General features: G+C 44.2%; 1 protein-coding gene across 1 annotated transcript in view; it reads right to left on the bottom strand.

The window, feature by feature from the left end:
• LOC139574227 (dystrophin-related protein 2-like) overlaps positions 1-26768 on the bottom strand; it is a 189233-nt gene that overhangs the window by 3697 nt on the left and 158768 nt on the right. The window contains exons 16-23 of the mRNA XM_071398595.1: positions 20496-20662; positions 20213-20324; positions 13192-13328; positions 12829-12894; positions 8441-8506; positions 6578-6727; positions 1321-1570; positions 203-320 (exon numbers count right to left, since the gene is read on the bottom strand). Coding sequence (XP_071254696.1) covers positions 203-320; positions 1321-1570; positions 6578-6727; positions 8441-8506; positions 12829-12894; positions 13192-13328; positions 20213-20324; positions 20496-20662 — 1066 coding nt within the window. The remainder of the gene's footprint in view (positions 1-202; positions 321-1320; positions 1571-6577; positions 6728-8440; positions 8507-12828; positions 12895-13191; positions 13329-20212; positions 20325-20495; positions 20663-26768) is intronic.

The raw sequence follows: 26768 nt of genomic DNA, 5'->3' as shown, positions 1-26768 counted from the left end.
CATACAGCACCACACAGAGGGAGAGAAGAGCGACAACGGAACACTCAATCATTCCATTCTGTCTGAACTAATGTTGTTGTGGCCCACAGAAGGAACAAAACAATGTTTGTTCAGTCATTAATCCAGTAGGAATATCTTGGAACTTGCACCCCACCAGTGAGACTTGACCTACTATTTGGGAATGTTTGCCTTAGTAGCTCACCCGCTGCCTCTGTGTCTGTGGTCTCTCTACTGGGTCCGTCCCCCTGACGGCCTCCCCCTGACACCGGAGATGACAGGGATGAAGGTTCCGATCCGTTGGCCTCTGAGTCATCTTTGGGCTGTTGGAAAAGAAATAGTGTCATCAATCCCAACAGAGTTCTCATTTTGACAGCTACTTCAGAAAAGCACAAACGTTTCTTGGAACGTGTTGGGGTTGAAGGATACAGTAAACATGTACTGTAGATGCACTAAATAAGTCAAAGTGTTCCAGTGAAACCGAAGGCTGCGTTGGCTGGGGATTCAGACCTAGTTCCATGATGAACAAACGAAGATCTACTCTCTACAGAGATGAAAACAGAGGTTGACGGTTGACACCGAGTCGACTACCCACCCCCACTCCACCACTTTCCCTGTTCCATCGCTTCATATTGGAACGATAAACAGACTCATATAAAGAGCGTATGTGCATGATTATTTCTGAGGAAGAGATTGAAATGCATTATATGGTTGGGAGGTTCATAGAAGTGTACAGGAAGTTAAAATCTATCATTTTAGAATGTTTGGTATTCTGTCCCTCTCTTCCCATTCCCCTCTTTCCACTAAATCAGTCTCTCTTTCAATCTCCTCTCTCTATTCCCAATTTCCAAAGTCTTTTCACATGAGGAAATGTCTTTCTGTCACTCTCTCTTTCTCTCTCTCCCCTAGTGCAGCAGTACAAATTAGCTTTCATTCCTTCCTCTCCTTCTCTCTATTCCCCATTTGCACATTCATATTCTTCTACAGCAGTGTCATATTTTCTCTCAATCCAGCCACTATCTTTGCTATTCCCCTTTCTCTCTTCCGTTTAGTGTCAGTCCCATATCATTCTGCTTCTAATCCCTCTTGAGTCTATCCCCCTCTCTCTTTCTCTCCTTACCGTAGGTATTTCCCTCTCTCTCGTGGTATCTATCCCCCTACCTTCCTGTCTCTGTACCTGCAGTTTAAGTCATTAGTCTTTTTCTATTTACTAGAGATGTTCTCTACCCCACCCCTCCCTCCCCTCTTTTCCAACCCATCTTTTCTTTCTTTCCCTCATCTTTCTTACCACTTTCCAATTGTTTCTACTTCCTCCCTCCCTACCTGCAGCAGTAACTCTCGTAGCCTCTGCAGCTGGGACTCCAACTGTTTGTTGTGGTCCTCCAGGATCTGCATTCGTGTCTCTAGGCGAGTCTTGTGCTGCCGAAGGACCCTTGCCTCGGCCAGGAGCTCCTCGTCCTGCTGGCCCCCAGTGGGCGATCCCGGACACCCCTCGCCCCCCTCCGTCAGCTGGGGGGCCGCCGCCGCCTCCTCATGCCTCCACTTCAGTCGCCGCCACTCCCCCTGCAGCACCCTGGGAATAGGAGGGAGGACAGAGAGGACATCAGCAAACAACATTTTAAAGAGCTGGGAGTTTCACTGAGACACACACTGGCCACAATAAGCTATGATAGTAAATGCTGTGAGATGTTCACTGTCTGCTCATAGTCCATATGCTCATAGTCCATATGTTCACTGTCTGCTCATAGTCCATATGCTCATAGTCCATATGTTCACTGTCTGCTCATAGTCCATATGTTCACTGTCTGCTCATAGTCCATATGCTCATAGTCCATATGTTCACTGTCTGCTCATAGTCCATATGCTCATAGTCCATATGTTCACTGTCTGCTCATAGTCCATATGCTCATAGTCCATATGTTCACTGTCTGCTCATAGTCCATATGTTCACTGTCTGCTCATAGTCCATATGCTCATAGTCCATATGTTCACTGTCTGCTCATAGTCCATATGTTCACTGTCTGCTCATAGTCCATATGCTCATAGTCCATATGTTCACTGTCTGCTCATAGTCCATATGCTCATAGTCCATATGTTCACTGTCTGCTCATAGTCCATATGTTCACTGTCTGCTCAAAGTCCATATGCTCATAGTCCATATACTCATAGTCCATATGTTCACTGTCTGCTCATAGTCCATATGTTCACTGTCTGCTCATAGTCCATATGTTCACTGTCTGCTCATAATCTATATGTTCACTGTCTGCCCATAGTCCATATGTTCACTGTCTGCTCATAGTCCATATGTTCACTGTCTGCTCATAGTCCATATGCTCATAGTCCATATGTTCACTGTCTGCTCATAGTCCATATGTTCACTGTCTGCTCATAGTCCATATGCTCATAGTCCATATGTTCACTGTCTGCTCATAGTCCATATGTTCACTGTCTGCTCATAGTCCATATGTTCACTGTCTGCTCATAGTCCATATGTTCACTGTCTGCTCATAGTCCATATGTTCACTGTCTGCTCATAGTCCATATGTTCACTGTCTGTTCATAGTTCATATGCTCATAGTCAATATGCTCATAGTCCATATGTTCACTGTCTGCTCATAGTCCATATGTTCACTGTCTGCTCATAGTCCATATGTTCACTGTCTGCTCATAGTCCACGTGTTCACTGTCTGCTCATTGTGCATATGCTCACTGTCTGCCCATAGTCCATATGTTCACAGTCTGCTCATTGTGCATATGTTCACTGTCTGCTCATTGTGCATATGTTCACTGTCTGCTCATTGTGCATATGCTCACTGTCTGCTCATAGTCCATATGTTCACAGTCTGCTCATTGTGCATATGTTCACTGTCTGCTCATTGTGCATATGTTCACTGTCTGCTTATTGTGCATATGTTTACTGTCTGCTCATAGTCCTTATGTTCACTGTCTGCTTATTGTGCATATGTTCACTGTCTGCTCATTGTGCATATGTTCACTGTCTGCTCATAGTCCATATGTTCACTGTCTGCTCATAGTCCATATGCTCATAGTCCATATGTTCACTGTCTGCTCATAGTCCATATGTTCACTGTCTGCTCATAGTCCATATGCTCATAGTCCATATGTTCACTGTCTGCTCATAGTCCATATGTTCACTGTCTGCTCATAGTCCATATGTTCACTGTCTGCTCATAGTCCATATGCTCATAGTCCATATGTTCACTGTCTGCTCATAGTCCATATGTTCACTGTCTGCTCATAGTCCATATGCTCATAGTCCATATGTTCACTGTCTGCTCATAGTCCATATGTTCACTGTCTGCTCATAGTCCATATGTTCACTGTCTGCTCATAGTCCATATGTTCACTGTCTGCTCATAGTCCATATGTTCACTGTCTGCTCATAGTCCATATGTTCACTGTCTGTTCATAGTTCATATGCTCATAGTCAATATGCTCATAGTCCATATGTTCACTGTCTGCTCATAGTCCATATGTTCACTGTCTGCTCATCGTCCATATGTTCACTGTCTGCTCATAGTCCACGTGTTCACTGTCTGCTCATTGTGCATATGCTCACTGTCTGCCCATAGTCCATATGTTCACAGTCTGCTCATTGTGCATATGTTCACTGTCTGCTCATTGTGCATATGTTCACTGTCTGCTCATTGTGCATATGCTCACTGTCTGCTCATAGTCCATATGTTCACAGTCTGCTCATTGTGCATATGTTCACTGTCTGCTCATTGTGCATATGTTCACTGTCTGCTTATTGTGCATATGTTCACTGTCTGCTCATAGTCCTTATGTTCACTGTCTGCTTATTGTGCATATGTTCACTGTCTGCTCATTGTGCATATGTTCACTGTCTGCTAATTGTGCATATGTTCACTGTCTGCTCATAGTCCATATGTTCACAGTCTGCTCATTGTGCATATGTTCACTGTCTGCTTATTGTGCATATGTTCACTGTCTGCTTGTTGTGCATATGTTCACTGTCTTCTTATTGTGCATATGTTCACTGTCTGCTCATAGTCCATATGTTCACTGTCTGCTAATTGTGCATATGTTCACTGTCTGCTCATAGTCCTTATGTTCACTGTCTGCTCATTTTGCATATGTTCATTGTCAACTCAAATAATGAGCAGATAATTATCACCAGACATGGTACGAATTTGTGTTAACAATCACTAAACATAATATACACTGTATCCAAACAGATATTTAATTGGGTTGCGATTTCATTGAACTGTTGGTCGAAGTTAACTACATTTTGACAAAAAGACGAACCCTGTGGTTTAACTTTCACAGCTCATAATCTATTTCTGAGACTGCCTGTCTCTATAAAATTCACACAGACAATAAAAAATCAATTTTCGGAGCAGCGGTATTGTGTGGTATTCTATGTCCTTACCAATTTTCCCAGAGCAAAGAAAGTTGAGGCATGGGATGACGGTACTAATTCCACCACAGGAGCATTCTTACAAAGTAGACAGCCACGACCTCCACACTCACGGTGAGCAAACATGTTCTTGTCTGATTTTTGGGGGTCAAGCCCAGTTCACAACATATGACCTGGGGTCCTATAGGCCAATTAGAATAAAGGAGGACAACTCCTAGTGCTAGATGAGGAACACACAGGATATACCTCATCATAAAATGGGAAATACAGAAATAATACCAAACTGGGTCAAGGTTTCAGACATCCAAGGGCTGTGTGTGCATATGTTATTAATCTAGCATTATTAACGTATTATTCACCAAGGACAAACGGAAAGCAAATGAACGTGTGTGTGTGTGTGCGCGCATGTGTGTGTTGGCCAAAAGGTCAGGGACATGCAGAAAATACAAAAAGATAATCATTCAGATGAATCATACCTATGAAGGTTGCCTCTGATGTCAAATTAAGTGGATGGGAAAAGGCAATATTCTATCTAATTTTGGCTTTGTTTACATACTACTTAATATAGTACACTTTTCAGAATTTGGTTGTAATTCAGAGAAGTTAGAACAAGTATCTAGATCTTCGACGAGGCTGTGCTGGGATCCAAATTGTGGATTTAAAAGAAGACATGAATCATCAGCGTACAATGACACTTTGTTTTTAAGCCCTGGGTTTCTAGCCCCTTGATATTACTGTTGGATCTGATTTTTAACAGCTAACATTTCAATGGCAATAAAACATAGATGTGCTGATAATGGACAACCTTGTTTTACTCCTCTTGACAGTTTTCTACTATCTAAGAAGTAGCCATTATTTACTATTTTAGACATAGGGTTACTATTACCTAACTTTAACCCATTGAGATTACAAGAGGTTCTCCAAAATGTTATGTATAAATGTATAAACAATTCCTTCGACCTCATGGCTTGGTTTTTGCTCTGACATGCACTTCCAACTGTGGGACCTTATTTCGACAGGTGTATGTCTTTCCAAATCATGTCCAATCAATTGAATTTACCACAGATGAAGTTGTAGAAACATTTCAAGGATGATCAATGGAAACAGGATGCACCTGATCTCAATTTCGTGTCTCACAGCAAAGGGTCTGAATACTTATGTAAATAAGGCTTTATTTTTGTTTTATCCATTTTAGAATAAGGCTGTAACGTTACAAAATGTGGAAAAAGTCAAGGGGTCTGAATACTTTCAGAAGGCACTGTATCTTTACTGATTAGTTCATGTATGCCCAGTTTATAATTTATCGACTTTAGCAAGTCAGTTTCTGCACTTACCATTGCCGGTGGTGAAAAGCATAAAATGTCTATGGGCATCGAGGAGTCTCGTTTTCTTCTGGGGGTTGGTTCTCCATGCTTACTCTCTGACATGTTTGGGTGTTGATTGTATTGGTGATATTGGACGATAAACCCCCAGCAGTGTTCCGTTTGTATTGTGATTATGTGGACGCTTTGAGGACATGAAAAAGCCGGGTCTTTTATGGGCCACGGCTTTAACAGGTGCACTTTGTAGTCTGTGTGTGTGTATTGTGTTTATGACTTGGGAAGGGCATTGTAAATCATAATAACAATGGTTACATTTACATAGCACTTTTAACTAGGTCTCAAGGCACTCAAGGCACATTGTCTGGCGGCACTCATGTCATCCACTACCAATGTCTAGTCCTGACATTTGGTGCCAGAAGCATAAGATGATTGATTATGATGGCCTTGGTAGTGGCCCTGTAAGCTTCCAATACCTAACAGCTCTAAGTCCTAAAGGTTCTACGACCAAAAGGTTATAGGTCCTAAAAGTTCTACGACCAAAAGGTTATAGGTCCTAAAGGTTCTACAACCAAACGGTTATATGTCCTAAAGGTTCTATGACCAAAATGTTATAGGTCCTAAAGGTTCTACGACCAAAAGGTTGTAGGTCCTAAAGGTTCTACGACCAAACGGTTATATGTCCTAAAGGTTCTACGACCAAAAGGTTATAGGTCCTAAAGGTTCTATGACCAAAAGATTATAGGTCATAAAGGTTCTACGACCGAAAGGTTCTAGGACTGAAATGAGGCCGAAAGGTTCCAGTTCTAAAGATTATAAGACCAAACGGTTCTAAAACCTAAAGGTTATGTTTTCTCACCGGTTCTCATTCTCCAGGCGGGCCAGCGTTCTCTGCAGCTCGTCCTTGTCCTGACAGTCCAGGTGGATCAGCAGCATCTGCTGTCCGCTGGGGGAGTCCTGGTCCAGGGTGCCGGGGCTGGAGTGACGCAGGAGGTACTGATCTTCATCCCTGAGTCCCCCACATAACACAGCAAAGGAGACACTCAGCACACTGAGCCGCAGCACAGCCACAAACAAGACGACACAGGACAGGACAGGAAAAGCACAGAGCAGCACCGAGCCATTGACACACTGGTACAGAGCAGACAGACAGCACAGCCACACAGCAGCACAGGCAGCAAAGCAGTAGCAAAGTGCCACAGACACATGGGTATAGAAGAGCAGTACTGACACACTGACAGCAACAGGCACACGGACAGCATGCACCAGACACACGGACAGCACCAGACACACTGACAGCACCAGACACAATGACAGCAACAGACACACTGACAGCAACCGACACACATACAGCAACAGACACACAGGCAGGATAGACGCACATCAGCACAAGCACACCGGCAGTCTTAAGAAATTCAAGACAGTCTTAAGAAATTCAAGACAGTCTTAAGAAACAACGAAGCCAGACATACAGCAGTACAGGGCAGCAAGCTAACAGAGTGACATAAGAAAGAGGGGACTCAGCAGCAGAGACAGAGTCGTAGCCCTACTGATAAGAACAAAGCACCCAAAACACTTGCAACACACACATAGCTGCGGTGGCAAAGAGAATAGTCTTCCAACAGCACAGAGACACACAGAGCCAAGAACTCGCAGGCAGCAGCACCTTGAGCAACTATACAAACAGTCATATTAAACTGGCAGCCTCACACACCATGCCATTACCCTCTCTATTTAGCAAATACACATGTGCACACACACACACACACACACACACACACACACACACACACACACACACACACACACACACACACACACACACACACACACACACACACACACACACACACACACACACACACACACACACACACACACACACACACAGACATACACACGCAGACAGGAACACACCCACACATATTCACAGAAATGAATACACACACTGATTTGAAAAAATACACACAGATGAATACACACACACGTAAATACAAACACTCTCTCGCTCTTTCTATAGACACGAAAACACACACAGTAAACCCTTTGATCAAGGCCACTACCTTGGTTGGAAAATGCATTTTTTTACAGCAGTAAGTGAGTGCGCATCATGAAAACACACACACGCTTGTCTCACCCCCAAAACCCCCTCTCTCTCTCTCTCTCGCTCAGCCAAATCCTTTGATCAGGGCCAACACCTCAGCGACCAGGCCCTTTCATGAATTGAGTTGGTTTATAGCATTCCTTCATGAGGGGTTCACCTGATTGACTCAACCATTCATTTCAAAGCTACCTCTCTCCCCCCCTTCTTCCCCCACCCTCCAGTTTTTGTTTCAGCCAGCCTCTGGCTCTTAACATCATGTTCTGTGGTATTTCAATGGGCCTCCCTCCGTTCTCCTCTTCCTCTGTTCTCCTGTGCAGCAGCCCTTTCTATTTGTTCCCACTGCCACAGTCTTTAATCACAAATACTTTTATATGATGAAGGGGGAGTATGCATTGCCATGGGTCATTTTCATTAACTTACTGATTTCTTTATGTGATTGCCCAGCCTCCCCTGAATGCGTGTGCACACACTCAGGGGCATACACACAGGTACACACATGCCGACACACACATACACACACACACTCATTCATAAACACACACACACTACATATTTCAGAGCAAGGCCTCGGCTATAATGAAAGGGTTCAGTGTGTGGGGGAGGTGGCAGTGTACTCACAGACTCTCATCAGGCGACAGACTATCCGTGAAGAAGGAGCAATTCTGGTTCTCCATCTCCGCCAACCTGGACCACAGGAAAACACACACACACACATACACACACAGAGAGAGAGAGAGAGATCTTTTGAAAGAGGAGAGGTTTTTCCTTCCAAGAAGAGCTATTCAGTACAGAGCTGTAGTGCGGTATTTTAGCACCATGAACAGCTACCACACTGCTCTTCTCCTTCTACCCTGTTTAAATGGGGTTTAGACGATTGGCAGTTCAGCACCATGGATAGGGACTGTAACTTTTCAGCACCGTGGACAGCTCCCACACTGACCTTCTCCTCTACCCTGTTGCAATGTGGTTGACGACTGGCAGTGCAGCACCATGGATAGGGACTAACTTTTTCAGCACTATGGACAGCTCCCACACTACTACAAACCGTTGTCTCCTCCTCCCGTTTTACCAGGCAGCTGAATAGGGAGAAGTTTGCTTTTAGCGCACTTCACTCTCTCAGCAGTGGGAATGGCCTTCTGAGGGAGCTGCCAGGAGGGCTGTGTTGGAACCATCAGACACGTACAGACTCCGCCAGAGATACTAATGAAATGTACTAAGTGCCTCATGCTACTCCAGCTCCCCAAACACACACACACATACACACAAACCACCACCACCAAAATGAATCTACTAATGGACGGCTGGAGGGACAGGAAAGAAGGATGAGAATGGAGTGACGCTTGTCAGAGGGATCCATATTGCATCCTTATGCCCCTCCCACCAAGAAAGAGAGAGTGCAGGACATCCACTCTCACTGTGGCCAGACCTCTATGGCTGACAGCCCTTTATTCAATCAGTCAGGTCATTCATTCATAGGAACAGAAGGCAGGGTAGAGAGGAGAGAGACCCGCACCCCAGCTAGGGACTACGGCAGGGGGGGGTGGGGGGTGGAGAAGGTCACTAACCCCCAAGGGGACCGGAGGTTGGAAGGGGGGCATGGTGGGGTCGCATGGTTGTAAATATGTGTGTGTGTGTGTGTGTGTGTGTGTGTGTGTGTGTGTGTGTGTGTGTGTGTGTGTGTGTGTGTGTGTGTGTGTGTGTGTGTGTGTGTGTGTGTGTGTGTGTGTGTGTGTGTGTGTGTGTGTGTGTGTGTGTGTGTGTGTGTGTGTGTGTGTGTGTGAGTTGTGAGTGTGAAACTGTGAGAATGAGACTGTGTGTATGTACGTGCGCATGTGTGTATTCCGTGTGAGAGCTGTAGACTTGGCTCCTGTCCTCAGGACAGTCATGAAGATGAGGGAATTTGTGAGTGAGTCAATTCCTATAAGAGTCCTATGTGGAGCGTTCTCTCTCGCTCCCTCCCTCGCTTCCCCCGGCCATCTCTCTCCCTCCACTTGCCTCTCCCTCAACCCCTCCCTCTCTCCATCCCTCTCTCAGAACTGGAGTCTGTACTGATGATGAAAGGAGAGCTATCCACTGGCTCCTCGGTGCTTGTGTGGGGCACGCCAGAAAATCTGTCCCTTAAGAGACAACCAAAACATCAAATACCCACAATCCTCCTCTGGGACACAATATTATTAACCTGGATTAACATGAACACCTCCTCATTTGACTGAATGGACAGACAAACACTCTTCTATGAGGACAGCCTCCGGGTCCTTTAATAAAGCTGTATGACAGTTCTGACAGTTCTGATATTAATGAGATTTTTCATTACTTTGTGACGGGACAATGATGGGGCGGGTAAATATATATATATATATATATAGTCCCTCATTTGATGTGTTTTTGAAGAGTGAGGGGGAGAGAGAGCTAGAGAGAGTATGAGAGAGAGAGAGCGTGAGAGAGTGTGAGAGAGAGCGTGCGTGAGAGAGAGAGAGAGAGAGAGAGAGAACTTTAATGATTCTAATTGTCAGAAGACTAATACAGTGTTCGGAAAGTATTCAGACCCCTTGACTTTTTCCACATTTTGTTACATTACAGCCTTATTCTAAAATGTATTAAACAGTTTTTATCCCTCATCAATCTACACACAATACCCCATAGTGGAGCGGCAGGTAGCCTAGTGGTTAGAGCATTGGGCCAGTAACCGAAAAGTTGCTAGATCGAATCCCCGAGGTGACAAGGCAGTTAACCCGCTGTTCAGAGGCCATCATTGTAAATAAGAATTTGTTCTTAACTGACTTGTCTGGTTAAATAAGACAAATAATGACAAAGCAAAAACAGGTTTTTAGAAATTTTTGCAAATGTATTACAAAACACCCCCCTGAAATATCACATTTACATAAGTATTCAGACCCTTTACTCAGTACTTTGTTGAAGCACCTTTGGCAGTGATTACAGCCTTGAGTCTTCTTGAGTATGACGCTACAAGCTTGACACACCTGTATTTGTGGAGTTTCTCCCATTCTGCTCTACAGATTCTCTCAAGCTCTGTTAGGTTGGATGGAGAGCGTCACTACACAGCTATTTTCAGATTTCTCCAGAGATGTTCGATTGGGTTCAAATCCGGGCTCTGGCAGGGCCACTCAAGGACATTCAGAGACTTGTCCTGAAGCTACTACTGCGTTGTCTTGGCTATGTGCTTAGGGTCGTTATCCTGTTGGAAGGTGAACCTTCACTCCAGTCTGAGGTCCTGAGCGCTCTGGAGCAGGTTTTTATCTCGCTGTACTTTGCTCCGTTCATCTTTCCCTCGATCCTGACTAGTCTCCCAGTCCCTGCCGCTGAAAAACATCCCACAGCATGATGCTGCCACCACCATGCTTCACCATAGGGATGGTGCCAGGTTTCCTCCAGATGTGACACTTGACATTCAGGCCAAAGTGTTCAATCTTGGCTTCATCAGACTAGAGAATCTTGTTTCTCTTGGTCTGAGAGTCCTTTAGGAGCCATTTGCTAGAATGATGGAGGGAACTGTGTTCTTGGGGACCTTCAATGCTGCAGACATTTTTTGGTACCCTTCACCAGATCTGTGCCTCGACACAATCCTGTCAATGAGCTCTACAGACAATTCCTTTGACATCAAGTCTTGTTTTTTTCTCTGACATGCACTGTCAACTGTGGGACATTATATAGACAGGTGTGTGCCTTTCCAAATCATATCCAATCACAAATGGACACCAATCAAGTTGTTGAAACATCTCAAGGATGATCTATGGAAGCAAGATGCACCGGAGCTCAATTTCGATTCTCATAGCAAAGGGTCTGAATACTTATGTAAATAAGGTATTTCAGTTTTTTCTATAAACCTGTTTTTCTTTGTTATTATGGGGTCTTGTGTGTAGATTGATGAGGATTTTTTTTAAATCCATTGTAAGATTGAAGTTTTAACATAACAAAATGTGGAAAAAGTTAAAGGATCTGAACATTTTCCAAATGCACTGCAAATGTGAGAGGACTTGGGAACAGAAGCATATCATTTCAGTCAATAGAAATAATGGATACGAATGACTAGGAGAGAAGAAAGAGAGTGAATACAATGACTAAACAAAATGTGTGAGAGAGACTGAAAGGGAAGTTCGGAGAGAGAGAGGATCAATACTGAGGAGCACTCTCACACACACAAGAAGGTGATCTGTGCCCTGTGGCTCTCTCTCTCTCTCTCTCTCTCTCTCTCTCTCTCTCTCTCTCTCTCTCTCTCTCTCTCTCTCTCTCCCCCCCCCCCCCCCCCACACACACACACACACAGAAAACATACTGTACACACAGAGTGCAGTGATCTATCCCCTGCTCTGCTCTGCTATTGGCATGACTGCCCTGGGTGAGGGACTGCTCTGCCATGCCCTGGCTGTACCCTCTCTGTAACCCTGTCAGACAGACGCTGATCTGCCCTGGCATCCACCAGGTGCCCAATGGACCCAGTGCCCTGTCACAATGCTCTACCATGCCACCAGGCATCCACAGTCAGGTGACCCCTGCTCACCCCAGACCAAACATACTGCACCCTTTTATGTGTGTGTGTGTGTGTGTGTGTGTGTGTGTGTGTGTGTGTGTGTGTGTGTGTGTGTGTGTGTGTGTGTGTGTGTGTGTGTGTGTGTGTGTGTGTGTGTGTGTGTGTGTGTGTGTGTGTGTGTGTGTGTGTGTGTGTGTGTGTGTGTGTGTGTGTGTGTGTGTGTGAGAAAGAGAGAGAGGATACCAGTTGGGCACAACAGTCTCCACTCAAGTCAAAGCTCAGACCAAGATGCAGCCAGATCAATATCTTAATCAGATTGAGGAGAGAGAACTGGGGAGTGTGAGGAGAACGGAAGGAGGGAAGGAGACAGATGGTTCAGAACTGGAGTAGGCAGAGGAGTTAAGTAAGGTGGTAGGGTAGGATGGGAGTATTTATTTTGGGCTGCGTGTGTGTGTGTGTGTGTGTGTGTGCGTGTGCGTGTGTGTGTGTGTGTGTGTGCTTGCGTATAACACCCGACCTGCTAGCGAAGTGCTCGATTCTGCTGTGTGTGTCTGCATGGGGTAGCTTGGGAGAGGAGCACGGCCTGGTAAAACACAGAAAAACATCATTAATACCTCTACTCCTGGTACTTCGTGGTGTCTACTTCTTAAAAACGTATTGAATCCCATTCATGTACAACCAACCACATCAAAACAGAAGTGCTCCCTTCCCCTCAACATCATAGATTATTGCCAACAAAGCTTACAGCGTAACATTATTGGAAAATGTATTGCTATCATATACTGTATATAAGCAGTCTCCCTCTCTCTGTCAAATCATGTTTCCTGTCTTCTCTGTGCCAGTCTGTCTAGCCGTCTGTGTCTATAGGGGTATGACTCACGTCTCAGAGTTCTCGGCCTCCAGCACCGACTGGACAGGCAGGTAGCCCCGCTGAGGGTGCTTGCTAAAGTACTGCTTCGACCGGAACTTGTTCTTCAGCGTTTTAGCAAAGTCCCGCATCTTTTCTCCTGAGGTGGTCTGCCACATGATTTAGATGAGGGGACCGGAATGGAGGAGAGGAGAATGGTAGTGAGAGGACAAGAAGACAAAGTGCAGCACTTTAGAATTCTTTACACTACACACGCACGCAAGCACACACACGCACACACACCCGCACACACACGCACACACACGCACGCACGCACGCAAGAGAGAGAGAGCGAGCCTTGTCTTGAACTAAACTTTCTTTCCTGCTGCTAGTCCAGTTGTCCTGCCCCCCTCTATCTCCGTCTGACCTCACTGGACTACAGTCTTACAGTCTTGTACCCACCCCCACTCCATCATAGAACCCAGCACCATAGGAGTCAGAGCACTGAAGAAAAAAAAACTCCAGCCTAGCTCCACTTAAACCTTCCCCTGGTTGAAATACTGCCCTGGGAGAAATCATTTGACACATAGCTCCCTGCCATATCCCACAGCCCCGCATTGATTAGAGCTGAAATAGTGAGCTAGTGTGACATCCACACTCTCTTAAAGGGGCAACCAGCGATTGCTAAATCCATATTTGGACTTTTAAATTAATGAAATATACACATTGATTCTTGAAGAATCTAACTTAAAAATGCCTCTTGGGCTTAGTTCAACTGTCGTAACCCCATCAGAACCTGAAATATAAGCTTGTTTTAGTCCATTGCTTGTAAACAATGCAATTCTTAACAAACACTGTATGGGAGAGTGGGGTATGTTGAGCCAATTTTTACATTCCGCATTACTATGTCAAGGGAAATATAAACTCAGCAAAAAAGAAATGTCCCTTTTTCAGGACCCTGTCTTTCAAAGATAATTCGTAAAAATCCAAATAACTTCACAGATCTTCATTGTAAAGGGTTTTAACACTGTTTCCCATGCTTGTTCAATGAACCATGAACAATTAATGAACATGCACCTGTGGAACGATCGTTAAAACACTAACAGCTTACAGACGGTAGGCAATTAAGGTCACAGTTATGAAAACTTAGGACACTAAAGAGGCCTTTCTACTGACTCTGAAAAACACCAAAGAAAGATGCCCAGGGTCCCTGCTCATCTGCATGAACGTGCCTTAGGCATGCTGCAAGGAGGCATGAGGACTGCAGATGTGGCCAGGGAAATAAATTGCAATGTCCATACTGTGAGACGCCTAAGACAGCGCTACAAGGAGACAGGACGGACAACTGATCATCCTCACAGTTGCAGACCACGTGTAACAACACCTGCACAGGATCGGTACATCCGAACATCACACCTGCGGGACAGGTACAGGATGGCAACAACTGCCCGAGTTACACCAGGAATGCACAATCCCTCCATCAGTGCTCAGACTGTCCACAATAGGTTGAGAGAGGCTGGACTGATGGCTTGTAGGCCTGTTGTAAGGCAGGTCCTCACCAGACATCACGTCGCCTATGGGCACAAACCCACCGTTGCTGGACCAGACAGGCAAAAGTGCACTTCACTGACGAGTCACGGTTTTGTCTCACCAGGGGTGATGGTCGGATTCGCGTTTATCGTTGAAGGAATGAGCGTTACACCGAGGCTTGTATTCTGGAGCGTGATCGATTTGGAGGTGGAGGGTCCGTCATGGTCTGGGGCGGTGTGTCACAGCATCATCGGACTGAGCTTGTTGTCATTGCAGGCAATCTCAACGCTGTGCGTTACAGGGAAGACATCCTCCTCCCTCATGTGGTACCCTTCTTGCAGGCTCATCCTGACATGACCCTCCAGCATGACAATGTCACCAGCCATACTGCTCGTTCTGTGTGTGATTTCCTGCAAGACAAGAATGTCAGTGTTCTGCCATGGCCAGCAAAGAGCCCGGATCTCAATCCCATTGAGCACGTCTGGGACCTGTTGGATAGGAAGGTTAGGGCTAGTGCCATTCCCCCCAGAAATATCTGGGAACTTGCAGGTGCCTTGGTGGAAGAGTGGGGTATCATCTCAAAGCAAGGACTGGCCAATCTGGTCCATGAGGTGGAGATGCACTGCAGTACTTAATGCAGCTGGTGGCCACACCAGATACTGACTGTTACTTTTGATTTTGACCCCCCCCCATTGTTCAGGGACACATTATTCCATTTCTGTCTGTCACATGTCTATGGAACTTGTTCAGTTTATGTCTCAGTTGTTGAATCTTGTTATGTTCATACAAACATTTACACATGTTAAGTTTGCTGAAAATTAAACCAGTTGACAGTGAGAGGACATTTTTTTGCTGAGTTTAGTATTCTTTCAAACAAAGATCCCTGCATATATTTCAGGATGTTGTGTATCCCTCGAAATAATCAGAATTCATGTAAACATAACAGATTGGAAAGCATATCTTGTCCAAAAAAATGTATGCCGTGGGTGACGGTGTCCTGTGACAGTGGGTGACGGCGTCCTGTGACAGTGGGTGATAGTGCTGGTAGGTAAAGTTTAATTCATGGAATGGGGGTGTGGTGTATTGTATATCTTAAATGTATGCCTACATTCAGATATAAAGCTCTCTGTTCAACATCACTTACCCTTCTATTTCTTGACCAGTTGTCTGGGACAGGGATGTTGTTTTCGATGTACCAATTCGTAGGCAAGTTCTCTGCATTTGAGGCTACTAAGGCCATGAAACTGGTCCTCAAGATTCTTCATATGTTTAGCAAGCTCAGACATCATGTCATCAGATAAGACCTTGTGTGCCTCTGCTACTCTATCATTCCCTCTCTCAAGAACCTCAAGGGGGGCTAGACCCCTGCTTGTTTTACGTTTGTATACATACAGTGCCTTGCAAAAGTATTCATCACCCTTGATGTTTTTCCTATTTTGTTGCATTACAACCTGTAGTTTAAATAGATTTTAATTTGGATTTCATGTAATGGACATACACAAAATAGTCCAAATTGGTGAAGTGAAATGTAAAAAATTACTTGTTTCAAAAAATGTAAAACGGAAAAGTGGTGCGTGCATATGTATTCACCCCCTTTGCTATGAAGCCCCTAAAAAATATGGTGCAACCAATTACCTTCAGAAGTCACAGAATTAGTTAGATTGCACACAGGCGGACTTTATTTAAGTGTCACATGATCTCAGTATATATACACCTGTTCTGAAAGGCCCCACAGTCTGCAACACCACTCTGCAAGGGGCACCACAAAGCAAGAGGCACCATGAAGACCAAGGAGCTCTCCAAACAGGTCAGGGACAAAGTTTTGGAGAAGTACAGATCAGGGTTGAGTTATAAAAAAATATCAGAAACTTTGAACATCCCCCGGAGCGCAATTAAATCCATTATTAAAAAATGGAAAGAATATGGTACCATAACAAACCTGCCAAGAGAGGGCCACCCACCAAAACTCATGGACAAGGCAGGGAGGGCATTAATCAGAGAGGCAACAAAGAGACCAAGATAACCCTGAAGGAGCTGCAAAGCTCCACAGTGGAGATTGGAGTATCTGTCCATAGGACCACTTTAAGCCGTACACGCCACAGAGCTGGCCTTTACAGAAGAGTGGCCAGAAAAAAGCCATGCTTAAGGAAAAAATAAGTAATCACACCAAAAAGCATGTGGGAGACTCCCCAAACATATGGAAGAAGGTATTCTGGTCAGATGAGACAAAAATGTTGCTTTTTGGCCATAAAGGAAAGCGCTATGTCTGGCGCAAACCCAGCACCTCTTATCACCCCAAGAACACCATCCCCACAGTGAAGCATGGTGGTGGCAGCATCATGCTGTGAGGATGTTTTTCATCGGCAGGGACCGGGAAACGTGTCAGAATTGAAGGAATGATGGATGGTGCTAAATACAGGGAAATTCTCGAGGGAAACATGTTTCAGTCTTCCAGAGATTTGAGACTAGGACAGAGGTTCACCTTCCAGCAGGACAATGCCCCTAAGCATACTGCTAAAGCAACACTCGAGTGGTTTAAGGGGAAACATTTAAATGTCTTGGAATGGCCTAGTCAAAGCCCAGACCTCAATCCAATTGAGAATCTGTGGTATGACTTAAAGATCACTGTACAGCAGCGGAAACCATCCAACAAAAAGGAGCTGGAGCAGTTTTGCCTTGAAGAATGGGCAAAAATCCCAGTGGCTCGATGTGCTAAACTTATAGAGACATACCCCAAGAGACTTGCAGCTGTAACTGCAGCAAAAGGTGGCTCTACAAAGTATTGACTTTGGGGTGTGAATAGTTATGCACACTCAAGTTTAATTTTTTTGTCTTATTTCTTGTTTGTTTCACAATAAAAACATATTTTGCATCTTTAAAGTGGTAGGCATGTTGTGCAAATCAAATGATACAAACCCCCCAAAAAATATATTTTAATTCCAGTTTGTAAGACAACAAAATAGGAAAAATGCCAAGGGGGGTGAATACTTTCGCAAGCCACTGTAGGGCATGATGATGTCTCCTCTGTAACAATACAAATTCACTATCTTGAGTTCATACGCACGACACATTGCAAAAATACTGTTCATATTATGCATAGTGGCCATTGGCTCAACTTAACTCAACTCAACTCAAAACATTTTGACTATATTAGCCACACAGCTACAAGGATGCACTTTCATGATAGGTTTAAGACCTCATATTGTATCTTTGGAGACCCCAACTAATGTATAAAACAATTTTAAAATGATCTACTTTGGTTTAGATACAAACATCATGAAACCTATAATCCACTAAATTCATTAGAGACTTTTTGAAAATATTTTTTATTTTTTCCTAACATCCATGTGGTTTCAACCTTCAGACTCCATAAAATGATGACTTCTCCCTAAATATTTGGTCATATAATTAACTTTATGTATGGTCTCCTAGAAAAAGGGGTGGCTCAATTTACCACACACTCCCCTACAATCATATCAGATGCCAATGTGGATATAGGCCTAACCTGTAAATCCATTCCTTTGTTGCACACGGTTTATCATCAACATGTTCAATTTGTTGGATAATGAGTGTGAATAGGCATATCATATAGGATTAGTCTATACTTTTTAAATAAATTAGTTAACAAGCAAAGGATACAATTCAAGTAGGAATTCATAGGTCTACACATTTTATTGACAAAGTATAAGCTTCATTAAGGTTTTTGAAATCATTCATTTCCAGACAATTAATTTTACAATATTTTGGGGGTCAGAATATTCAAAAACAGAAAAGCATTAGATTAAATTAAATAATTGAAATATGATATACTTGAATTAGTCATATTCTTGTTTTGAATGTGACTTGACAAACTGAATAAAACGCTTGAATATGAAACCGACTCATACACAGAAAAGGTTTCCTTCAGGTTTCTGCTTAGTTTTTGCTGCTATTAGGAAGTAAAATACTCAAAGAAGGGATTGAGTCCATTTGGATGTAATTCCTCACTCCTTATAACACACACACACACACACACACACACACACACACACACACACACACACACACACACACACACACACACACACACACACACACACACACACACACACACACACACACACACACACACACACACACACACACATACACACATACACACATACATACACACATACACACACAGACAACAATCTATTATGCAAAACCATTCCAGTCAGTTCAATTATGAGTTTGTCTGAGACCTTGCTTCTTGGCATCCCAGCACACTCCCTCTGTCCAACACAATTACAGCAGAGCTATGGAGCAAGCAGGCAGGTCTATACTGGTGCAAAGCACCCTGGGATAGGCCACCCTGGCCACCAAGAGGGCCGGAGCGTTGGCTGTCCCGCTGGCCTTCCCACACTCCCTGTGGGATTTGATCCACAGCTCAGCAAAGTGGCCTGGATTAGCCCCACGCACCTTTGTGGAGGGAAAGATTATCCAGACCTCCCTGCATTCACTGAAAGGGTCTTAAATCACTCTAGTGCGCTAGCGGCCGCCCGTCAGCTAATCACCCTCTCCAAGTAATTTTTTTGCAATTAAGCAGCTTTCCCTCCCCAGTCGGCCATGTCGGAGGTGTTTGCACTGGGCCGGAGTCAGAGAGAATGGTGGTTCTGTGCCATCTGTCAAAATGTGCTAGATCAGTCAGTTGGTATGTGATCCACGAGCGGAGCGGCTTCCAGCCCTCATAGTTTGTTTGATAACCGGGTAGGGTTCAGTTCTGTGGTACTTTTCCATTAGGATAGCAAGGCCCTACAGGAAACATGATGCAAGTGTTATCAATGTGTTACTGTTGTATTTGGGTGTATTGCTTTGTTTTCCAATATTAGGTGTAACTTTCTATATCACACTTCCTATGATCTGTATTGCTTCTCCTCCGGACACTTATAACATGGCTAATCCTGATTTAGTTCTGAAATGAGATCTTGGAAAACCGTATACAGTACATGTAGCTAAGTAGCCAAACCCTGATCTATTGATTGGGTGTGAATGTTCTGGCAGTGAGAACATCGGTGGTGTGCTGTTGGCCACCGTCAGCACCGGCTAACCTCTTCCTAAATATTTGGTCACATTACATTTGGTGCATAGTTTCCTAGAAACAAGGGGTGGCTCAAGTAACCCCTTGTCTCAACTTACCCCACTTTCCCCTATAGCCTCAAACCATTGTTAAAACTATAATTTTTTATATCTTGGATGGTCAGTCCTTGCATCAATAGCTCTGTCTATGGATTTGAGAGTAGTTACGTTTCCCCAACCCCATCCCTCAGCTTTTTACCGAAACAGCGGAGGGGTGGCACTTTGTTATTGTTTGAACTGCAGATTGTCCCTTTAAGATGGTAGTTTAGAGCGTAGTATAGCCTGCGTCGGAAATGGCACCCTATTCCCTGTACAGTGCACTACTATGCAGTACTAGGTGCACCCTATTCCCTGCATGGTGCACTACTTTTTAAATATAAATACGGTGCCATTCGTGAGGCAGCCTGGGTGTAGTACTCCTTCTTACTGGGGTATAGTACTCCATGATGGGGTAGTGGAGCTTCTTTCCCTTGGTGGTGCGTCCTGTGAGGAAGCACGTCTGGCAGATGTCCACATTGAATTGTTTAAGACTGCGGTACCTGTCAGGACAGATCAGCAGAACGGAAGACCATGTCACAGTCAGTAACATTAGAGAGGTCTTAGCAATAGCTCTATACTCAACCTAGATGGTTTTTTTGTGTGTGTGCATACAGTATTGTGTGTCACACATCCACCTTTATTCATCTCTGATAGAGGTACAATAGACCCACCTGAATCCCTTGATGGGGCACTGTTTACAGATGTAACACTTGGCCTGGTGCTTGGCGGACTCGGCCACAGCCACACGCTGCAGAACAGCCAGCCACACTACAGACTGGGGCTCCAGACTCATCCACTCCAGGAAGTGCGATACCTCGATGGCTAGCTTACCTGGGGCCTACGGGAGGAAGAACATAGGAAACATCATACCAGAGTAACTTATGTTTGTTTGTTCTCCTGTTTGTTTGTCTGTCTGTAAAATGCTATTATCTAGTATAGGTATGCAGTACAATTTACTTACCACGACATCACATTGCCTGTATTTACATTCTGTAGGCTACTTATTACAAGGTAATGGCATATTCACTTAAAATGACACTTGAAGAAGTCGTATATAAACTGCTGCAGAAAGCACAAATAGAGAAAGAGGAAGTTGATAGGGGCCAGTGAGCGTGGTGACTTTGTCAGAGGACCTGTTGCGGTTCTAATGTTCCAAAGCCATTCCGGCATTCCAGAGACGTGCAGAAAAAAATGGGATAGAAAGTCAGGCTAATAAAGGAGAATTGGTAATGTGTAAAATTCTCATTAAGTGTGCATCAGAGATGCATTAAAACGTTGATTTCCCTGGAGTCTCGTCCTGGCTCAGCCAAAGCAGCGTAATTAATGTGTGAGTGTGTGTGTGTATCATGGCCGAGGAGGCGTGCTGGATTGAGAGTTCTCCAGGGAAACGAGGCTCCTCTCCTCACTGCTCTTTTCTCTGCCCTGCTCACCTCTCCTCGACTCTCGTCTCTGCTTTATGGTTCAGTAGCCAGCTCTGATTGTGGGAGGACAAATGTTTCAGCATACTGAACCCACTGAGTACACTGAACACCGCAAAGTATATATTGATTAAAATAATCATCAAATCAAAGCATTTGTAGATTATTCTGGCCACATCAAAACGTAGCAAACACACTGACTACACAAAGCAACAACACACAGAGAAAACACACTCTCCATCACTTCACAGGGCACAACAGGCTGGTCTCTCTATACACAGACCACGGAGGGCCACAGCATTTCATGCCCACTGTAGTGTAACTCCCTCCTCTCTGGTCCTCTGTCCTCCATGTAGAGCCAAACCCATCTGCCCCTCTGTCATCAATGACTCCACTATACCTCTCCGCCCACAACAAGTGCCAGCGCGTGTCATCCCCTCACTTTGACTTTATTACCACGCCAACGTGATAAATTGTCACTACACTGATAATTCAGGCTGCTCATAAAAGACTTGACATAGAGCAAATGGTGAAATGAAGGGGTTTAAATCACCCCAAGTTGATATCAGAAGTATGGATGGGAATAGAGCGAGATTTAATTGAGGATTGGCTGTAAAAAAAAAAGAAAAAAGGGAAGAATTAAGGGTTTTAGAATGGTTTTAAAAAGGCCACCTCCCAAAAACCTGGTCCCCGCTAGTCCCAAGTCTATAATTAGTTTCTCTCCTGAGCTAAATGCCACGAGGCGGGATTCCAAAAATGTGAACCCCCATATATGAGAGTGGAAATGACAATGTCCTCAGCAACAGCAGTGGAATGGGAGGAAAGAGTTGTTTACAGTTCTTCATTGCCTCCATCTTGCAATGGCAAAACTTTAAAATCATGTTATGGTATATTCCATATGGTTCCACCTGCACAAGTCTTTTGAACCAGATTAATTTCATTAAAGTCCTTAGAGGGTGACTGCGCTTCCTGATTTGTCCTCGTTTTGAAGATTGCTCATTAAGAAATGCTAGCGGCTAGGACTGAAGTCAAACGAGAGTTGTCTTGGGGGTGTGGTTTGATGTGGATGTGCTATGTTCGCATATCGTACCCTGGCAGGTACTGTTGTTTGTCCCTCCTGAGTCACCGTAGCAACAACATAGCCACTTCCTCAAAATAGTAACATGCTTTTAAAATAGTCAGAATGAATTAAGATTAATCAAGAAATCTGTAATTAACCCATAAGAGTCTAAGCCCTGTCTAAGCCGGGAATGGGGGGGGGGGGCACTAAGCTATATGGAAATGTTTTAAGACGGTCATAGTAAGGATCATTTAGATATTATTTTTAATAATAATATTAGATTTAAAAAAAAATTTGGCCTTACTGCTATTAGCCCTTACAAACGCATTGAATAACAGATTCACTACATGGAACAACAGATAGTCCCCCAAATTGTTTCAAAAGGAAGTTTGTTCTGAAATGTCTGTCCTATATCTGAGAGATATAATAAAGATCAGGAAACATTTTATTTTTTATATGTATTTAACCCCTTATTTTTGTCACTAAACAGTATCTCAATACAGTATATACTTCCATTCATTCCTTCAACTGTTACGGGGGACCTTCAGAGGGGTCTTGTCAAGTTTGTGGGCGTCCTAGAGCAAGTTTGTGGGCATCCTACCGACAGTTCCAGTCAAAAGTTTAGACACATCTACTCATTCAAGGGTTTTTCTTTATTTGTACTATTTTCTACGTGGTAAAATAATAGTGAAGACATCAAAACTATGAAATAACACATATGGAATCATGTTGAAACAAAAAAGTGTTAAACAAATCAAAATGTTTTAATATTTTAGATTTTTCAAAGTAGCCACCCTTTGCCTTGATGACAGCTTTGCACACTCTCTGAACCAGCTTCATGAGGTAGTCAATTTCAATTAACAGGTGTGCCTTGTTAAAAGTACATTTTATGTGTTTGAGCCAATCAGTTGTGTTATGACATGATAGTGGTGGTATACAGAAGATAGCCCTATTTGGTAAAAGACCAAGTCCATATTATGGCAAGAAAAGCTCAAATAAGCAAAGAGAAACGACAAGCCTTCATTACTTTAAGACATGAAGGTCAGTCAATGCGGAAAATGTCATGAACTTTTAAAGTTTCTTCAAGTGCAGTCGCAAAAACCATCAAGCGCTATGATGAAACTGGCTCTCATGAGGACCGCCACAGGAAAGGAAGACCCAGAGTTACCTCTGCTGCAGAAGAAAGGTTCATTAGAGTTAACTGCAACTCATATTGCAGCCCAAATAAATGCTTCACAGAGTTCAAGTAACAGACATCTCAACATAAATTGTTCAGAGGAGACTGCATGAATCAGACCGTCATGATCAAATTTCTGCAAAGAAACCACTCCTAAAAGGACACTGCTGCCAACGTGAGTAAAACATTTAAATGTGTTAACCCTCGCAAGGCTGCCGACCCAGACGGCATCCCTAGCCGCGTCCAGAGAGCAGACCAGCTGGTTGGTGTGTTTACGGACATATTCAATCAATCCCTGTCCCAGTTTGCTGTTCCAACATGCTTCAAGAGGGCCACCATTGTTCCTGTTCCTGCTGAGCTAAATGACTATCGCCCCATAGCACTCACTTCCGTCATCATGAAGTGCTTTGAGAGACTAGTCAAGGATCATATCACCTCCACCCTACCTGACACCCTAGACCCACTCCAATTTGCTTACCGCCCCAATAGGTCCACAGACGACGCAATCGCAGTCACACTGCACACTGCCCTAACCCATCTGGACAAGAGGAATACCTATGTAAGAATGGTATTCATCGACTACAGCTCAGCGTTTAACATAGTACCCTCCAAACTAGTCATTAAGCTCGAGACCCTGGGTCTCGACCCCGCCCTGTGCAATTGGGTCCTGGATTTCTGACGGGCCGCCCCCAAGTGGTGAGGGTAGGAAACAACATTTCCACCCCGCTGATCCTCAAAATTGGGGCCCCACAAGGGTGCGTTCTCAGCCCTCTCCTGTACTCCCTGTTCACCCATGACTGCGTGGCCATGCACGCCTCCAACTCAATCCTAAAGTTTGCACACGACACTACAGTGGTAGGCTTGATTACCAGCAATGACGAGACGGCCTACAGGGAGGAGGTGAGGGCCCTCGGAGTGTGGTGTCAGGAAAAAACCTCACACTCAACGTCAACAAAACAAAGGAGATGATCGTGGACTTCAGGGAACAGCAGAGGGAGCACCCCCCTATCCACATCGACGGGACAGTAGTGGAGAAGGTGGAAAGGTTTAAGTTCCTCGGCATACACATCACGGACAAACTGAAATGGTCCACCCACACAGACCGCGTGGTAAAGAAGGCGCAACAGCGCCTCTTCAATCTCAGGAGGCTGAAGAAATTTGGCTTGTCACCAAAAACACTCACAAACTTTTACAGATGCACAATCGAGAGCATCCTGTCGGGCTGTATCACCACCTGGTACGGCAACTGCTCCGCCCACAACCGTAAGGCTCTCCAGAGGGTAGTGAGGTCTGCACAACGTATCACCGGGGGCAAACTATCTGCCCTCCAGGACACCTACACCACCCAATGTCACAGGAAGGCTTAAAAGATCATCAAGGACAACAACCACCCAAGTCACTGCCTGTTCACCCCACTATCATCCAGAAGGCGAGGTCAGTACAGGTGCATCCAAGCTGGGACCGGGAGACTGAAAAACAGCTTCTATCTCAAGGCCATCAGACTATTAAACAGCCATCACTAACATTGAGTGGCTGCTGCCAACATACTGACTCAAATCTCTAGCCACTTTAATAATTACAAATTTGATGCAATAAATGTATCACTAGTCAATTTAAACAATGCCACTTTATATAATGTTTACATACCCTACATTACTCATCTCATATGTATATACTGTACTCTATACCATCTACTGCATCTTGCCAATGCCGTTCGGCCATCGCTCATCCATATATTTATATGTACATATTGTTTTCATTCCTTACACTTGTGTGTATAAGGTAGTTGTTGTGAAATTGTTAGATTACTTGTTAGATATTACTGCATGGTCAGAACTAGAAGCACAAGCATTTCGCTACACTCGCATTAACATCTGCTAACCATGTGTATGTGACCAATAAAATTGGATTTGATTTGATTTGAATAAGAAGAAGAGACTTGCTTGGACCAAGAAACACGAGCAATGGACATTAGACCAGTGGAAATCTGTCCTTTGGTCTGATTAGTCCAAATTTGAGATTTTTGTTTCCAACCGCCGTGTCTTTGTGAGACGCAGAGTAGGTGAACGGATGTCCGCTGCATTTGTGGTTCCCACTGTGAAAAATGGACGGGGGGGGGGGGTGATGGTGCAGGAGTGCTTTACTGGTGACACTGTCTGTGATTTATTTAGAATTCAAGGCACACTTAACCAGTATGGCTACCACAGCATTCTGCTGCAATACGCCATCCCATCTGGTTTGGGCTTAGTGGAAATATAATTTGCTTTCATCAGGACAATGACCCAACAAACCTCCAGGCTGTGTAAGGGCTATTTGACCAAGAAGGAGAGTGATGGAGTGCTGCATCAGATGACCTGGCCTCAACAATCACCCGACCTCAAACCAATTGAGATGGTTTGGGATGAGTTGGACCACAGAGTGAAGGAAAAGCAGCCAACAAGTGCTCAGCATATGTGGGAACTTCTTCAAGACTGTTGGAAAAGCATTCCAGGTGAAGCTGGTTGAGAGAATGCCAAGAGTGTGCAAAGCTGTCATCAAGGCAAAGGGTGGCCACTTTGAAGATTCTCATGTATACAATATATTTGGATTTGTTTAACACTTTTTTGGTTACTAGATGATTCCATATGTGTTATTTCATAGTTTTGATATCTACACTATTATTCTACAAAGAAAAACCCTTGAATGAGTAGGTGTGTCCAAACTCTTGACTGGTACTGTATGTAAGTAGATTGTTGTCTGTTCTCACCTCGAACTTTGCTCCATACAGGCAATCGTGCAGTTTATCAATGACGGCCCACTTTAATGCTAGATATTGTAACTCATGAGCAGAGTAATTACACTCAGACGGGGATAAACTTTGGCTGATGAATGCAACTGGACGCAGATGTTGATCCTTGTCTTCTTGGTACAATACTCCACCTAACCCTTCACCGCTTGCATCAACATGTATTACATATTGCCAGAAACAAGTCTCTCACCGTTGCCGCTTGCTATAGACCACCCTCTGCCCCCAGCTGTGCCCTGGACACCATATGTGAATTGATTGCCCCCCATCTATCTTCAGAGCTCGTGCTGCTAGGTGACCTAAACTGGACATGCTTAACACCCCAGCTATCCTACAATCTAAGCTTGATGCCCTCAATCTCACACAAATTATCAATGAACCTACCAGGTACAACCCCAAATCCGTAAACACAGGCACCCTCATAGATGTCATCCTAACCAACTTGCCCTCCAAATACACCTCTGCTGTTTTCAACCAAGATCTCAGCAATCACTGCCTCATTGC

Source organism: Salvelinus alpinus, chromosome 4 (assembly GCF_045679555.1).
Source record: "Salvelinus alpinus chromosome 4, SLU_Salpinus.1, whole genome shotgun sequence".
NCBI classification, from domain to species: domain Eukaryota; kingdom Metazoa; phylum Chordata; class Actinopteri; order Salmoniformes; family Salmonidae; genus Salvelinus; species Salvelinus alpinus.
The sequence above is the reverse complement of the archived record's forward strand: the minus strand, read 5'-3'. Positions and strand labels throughout refer to the sequence as shown.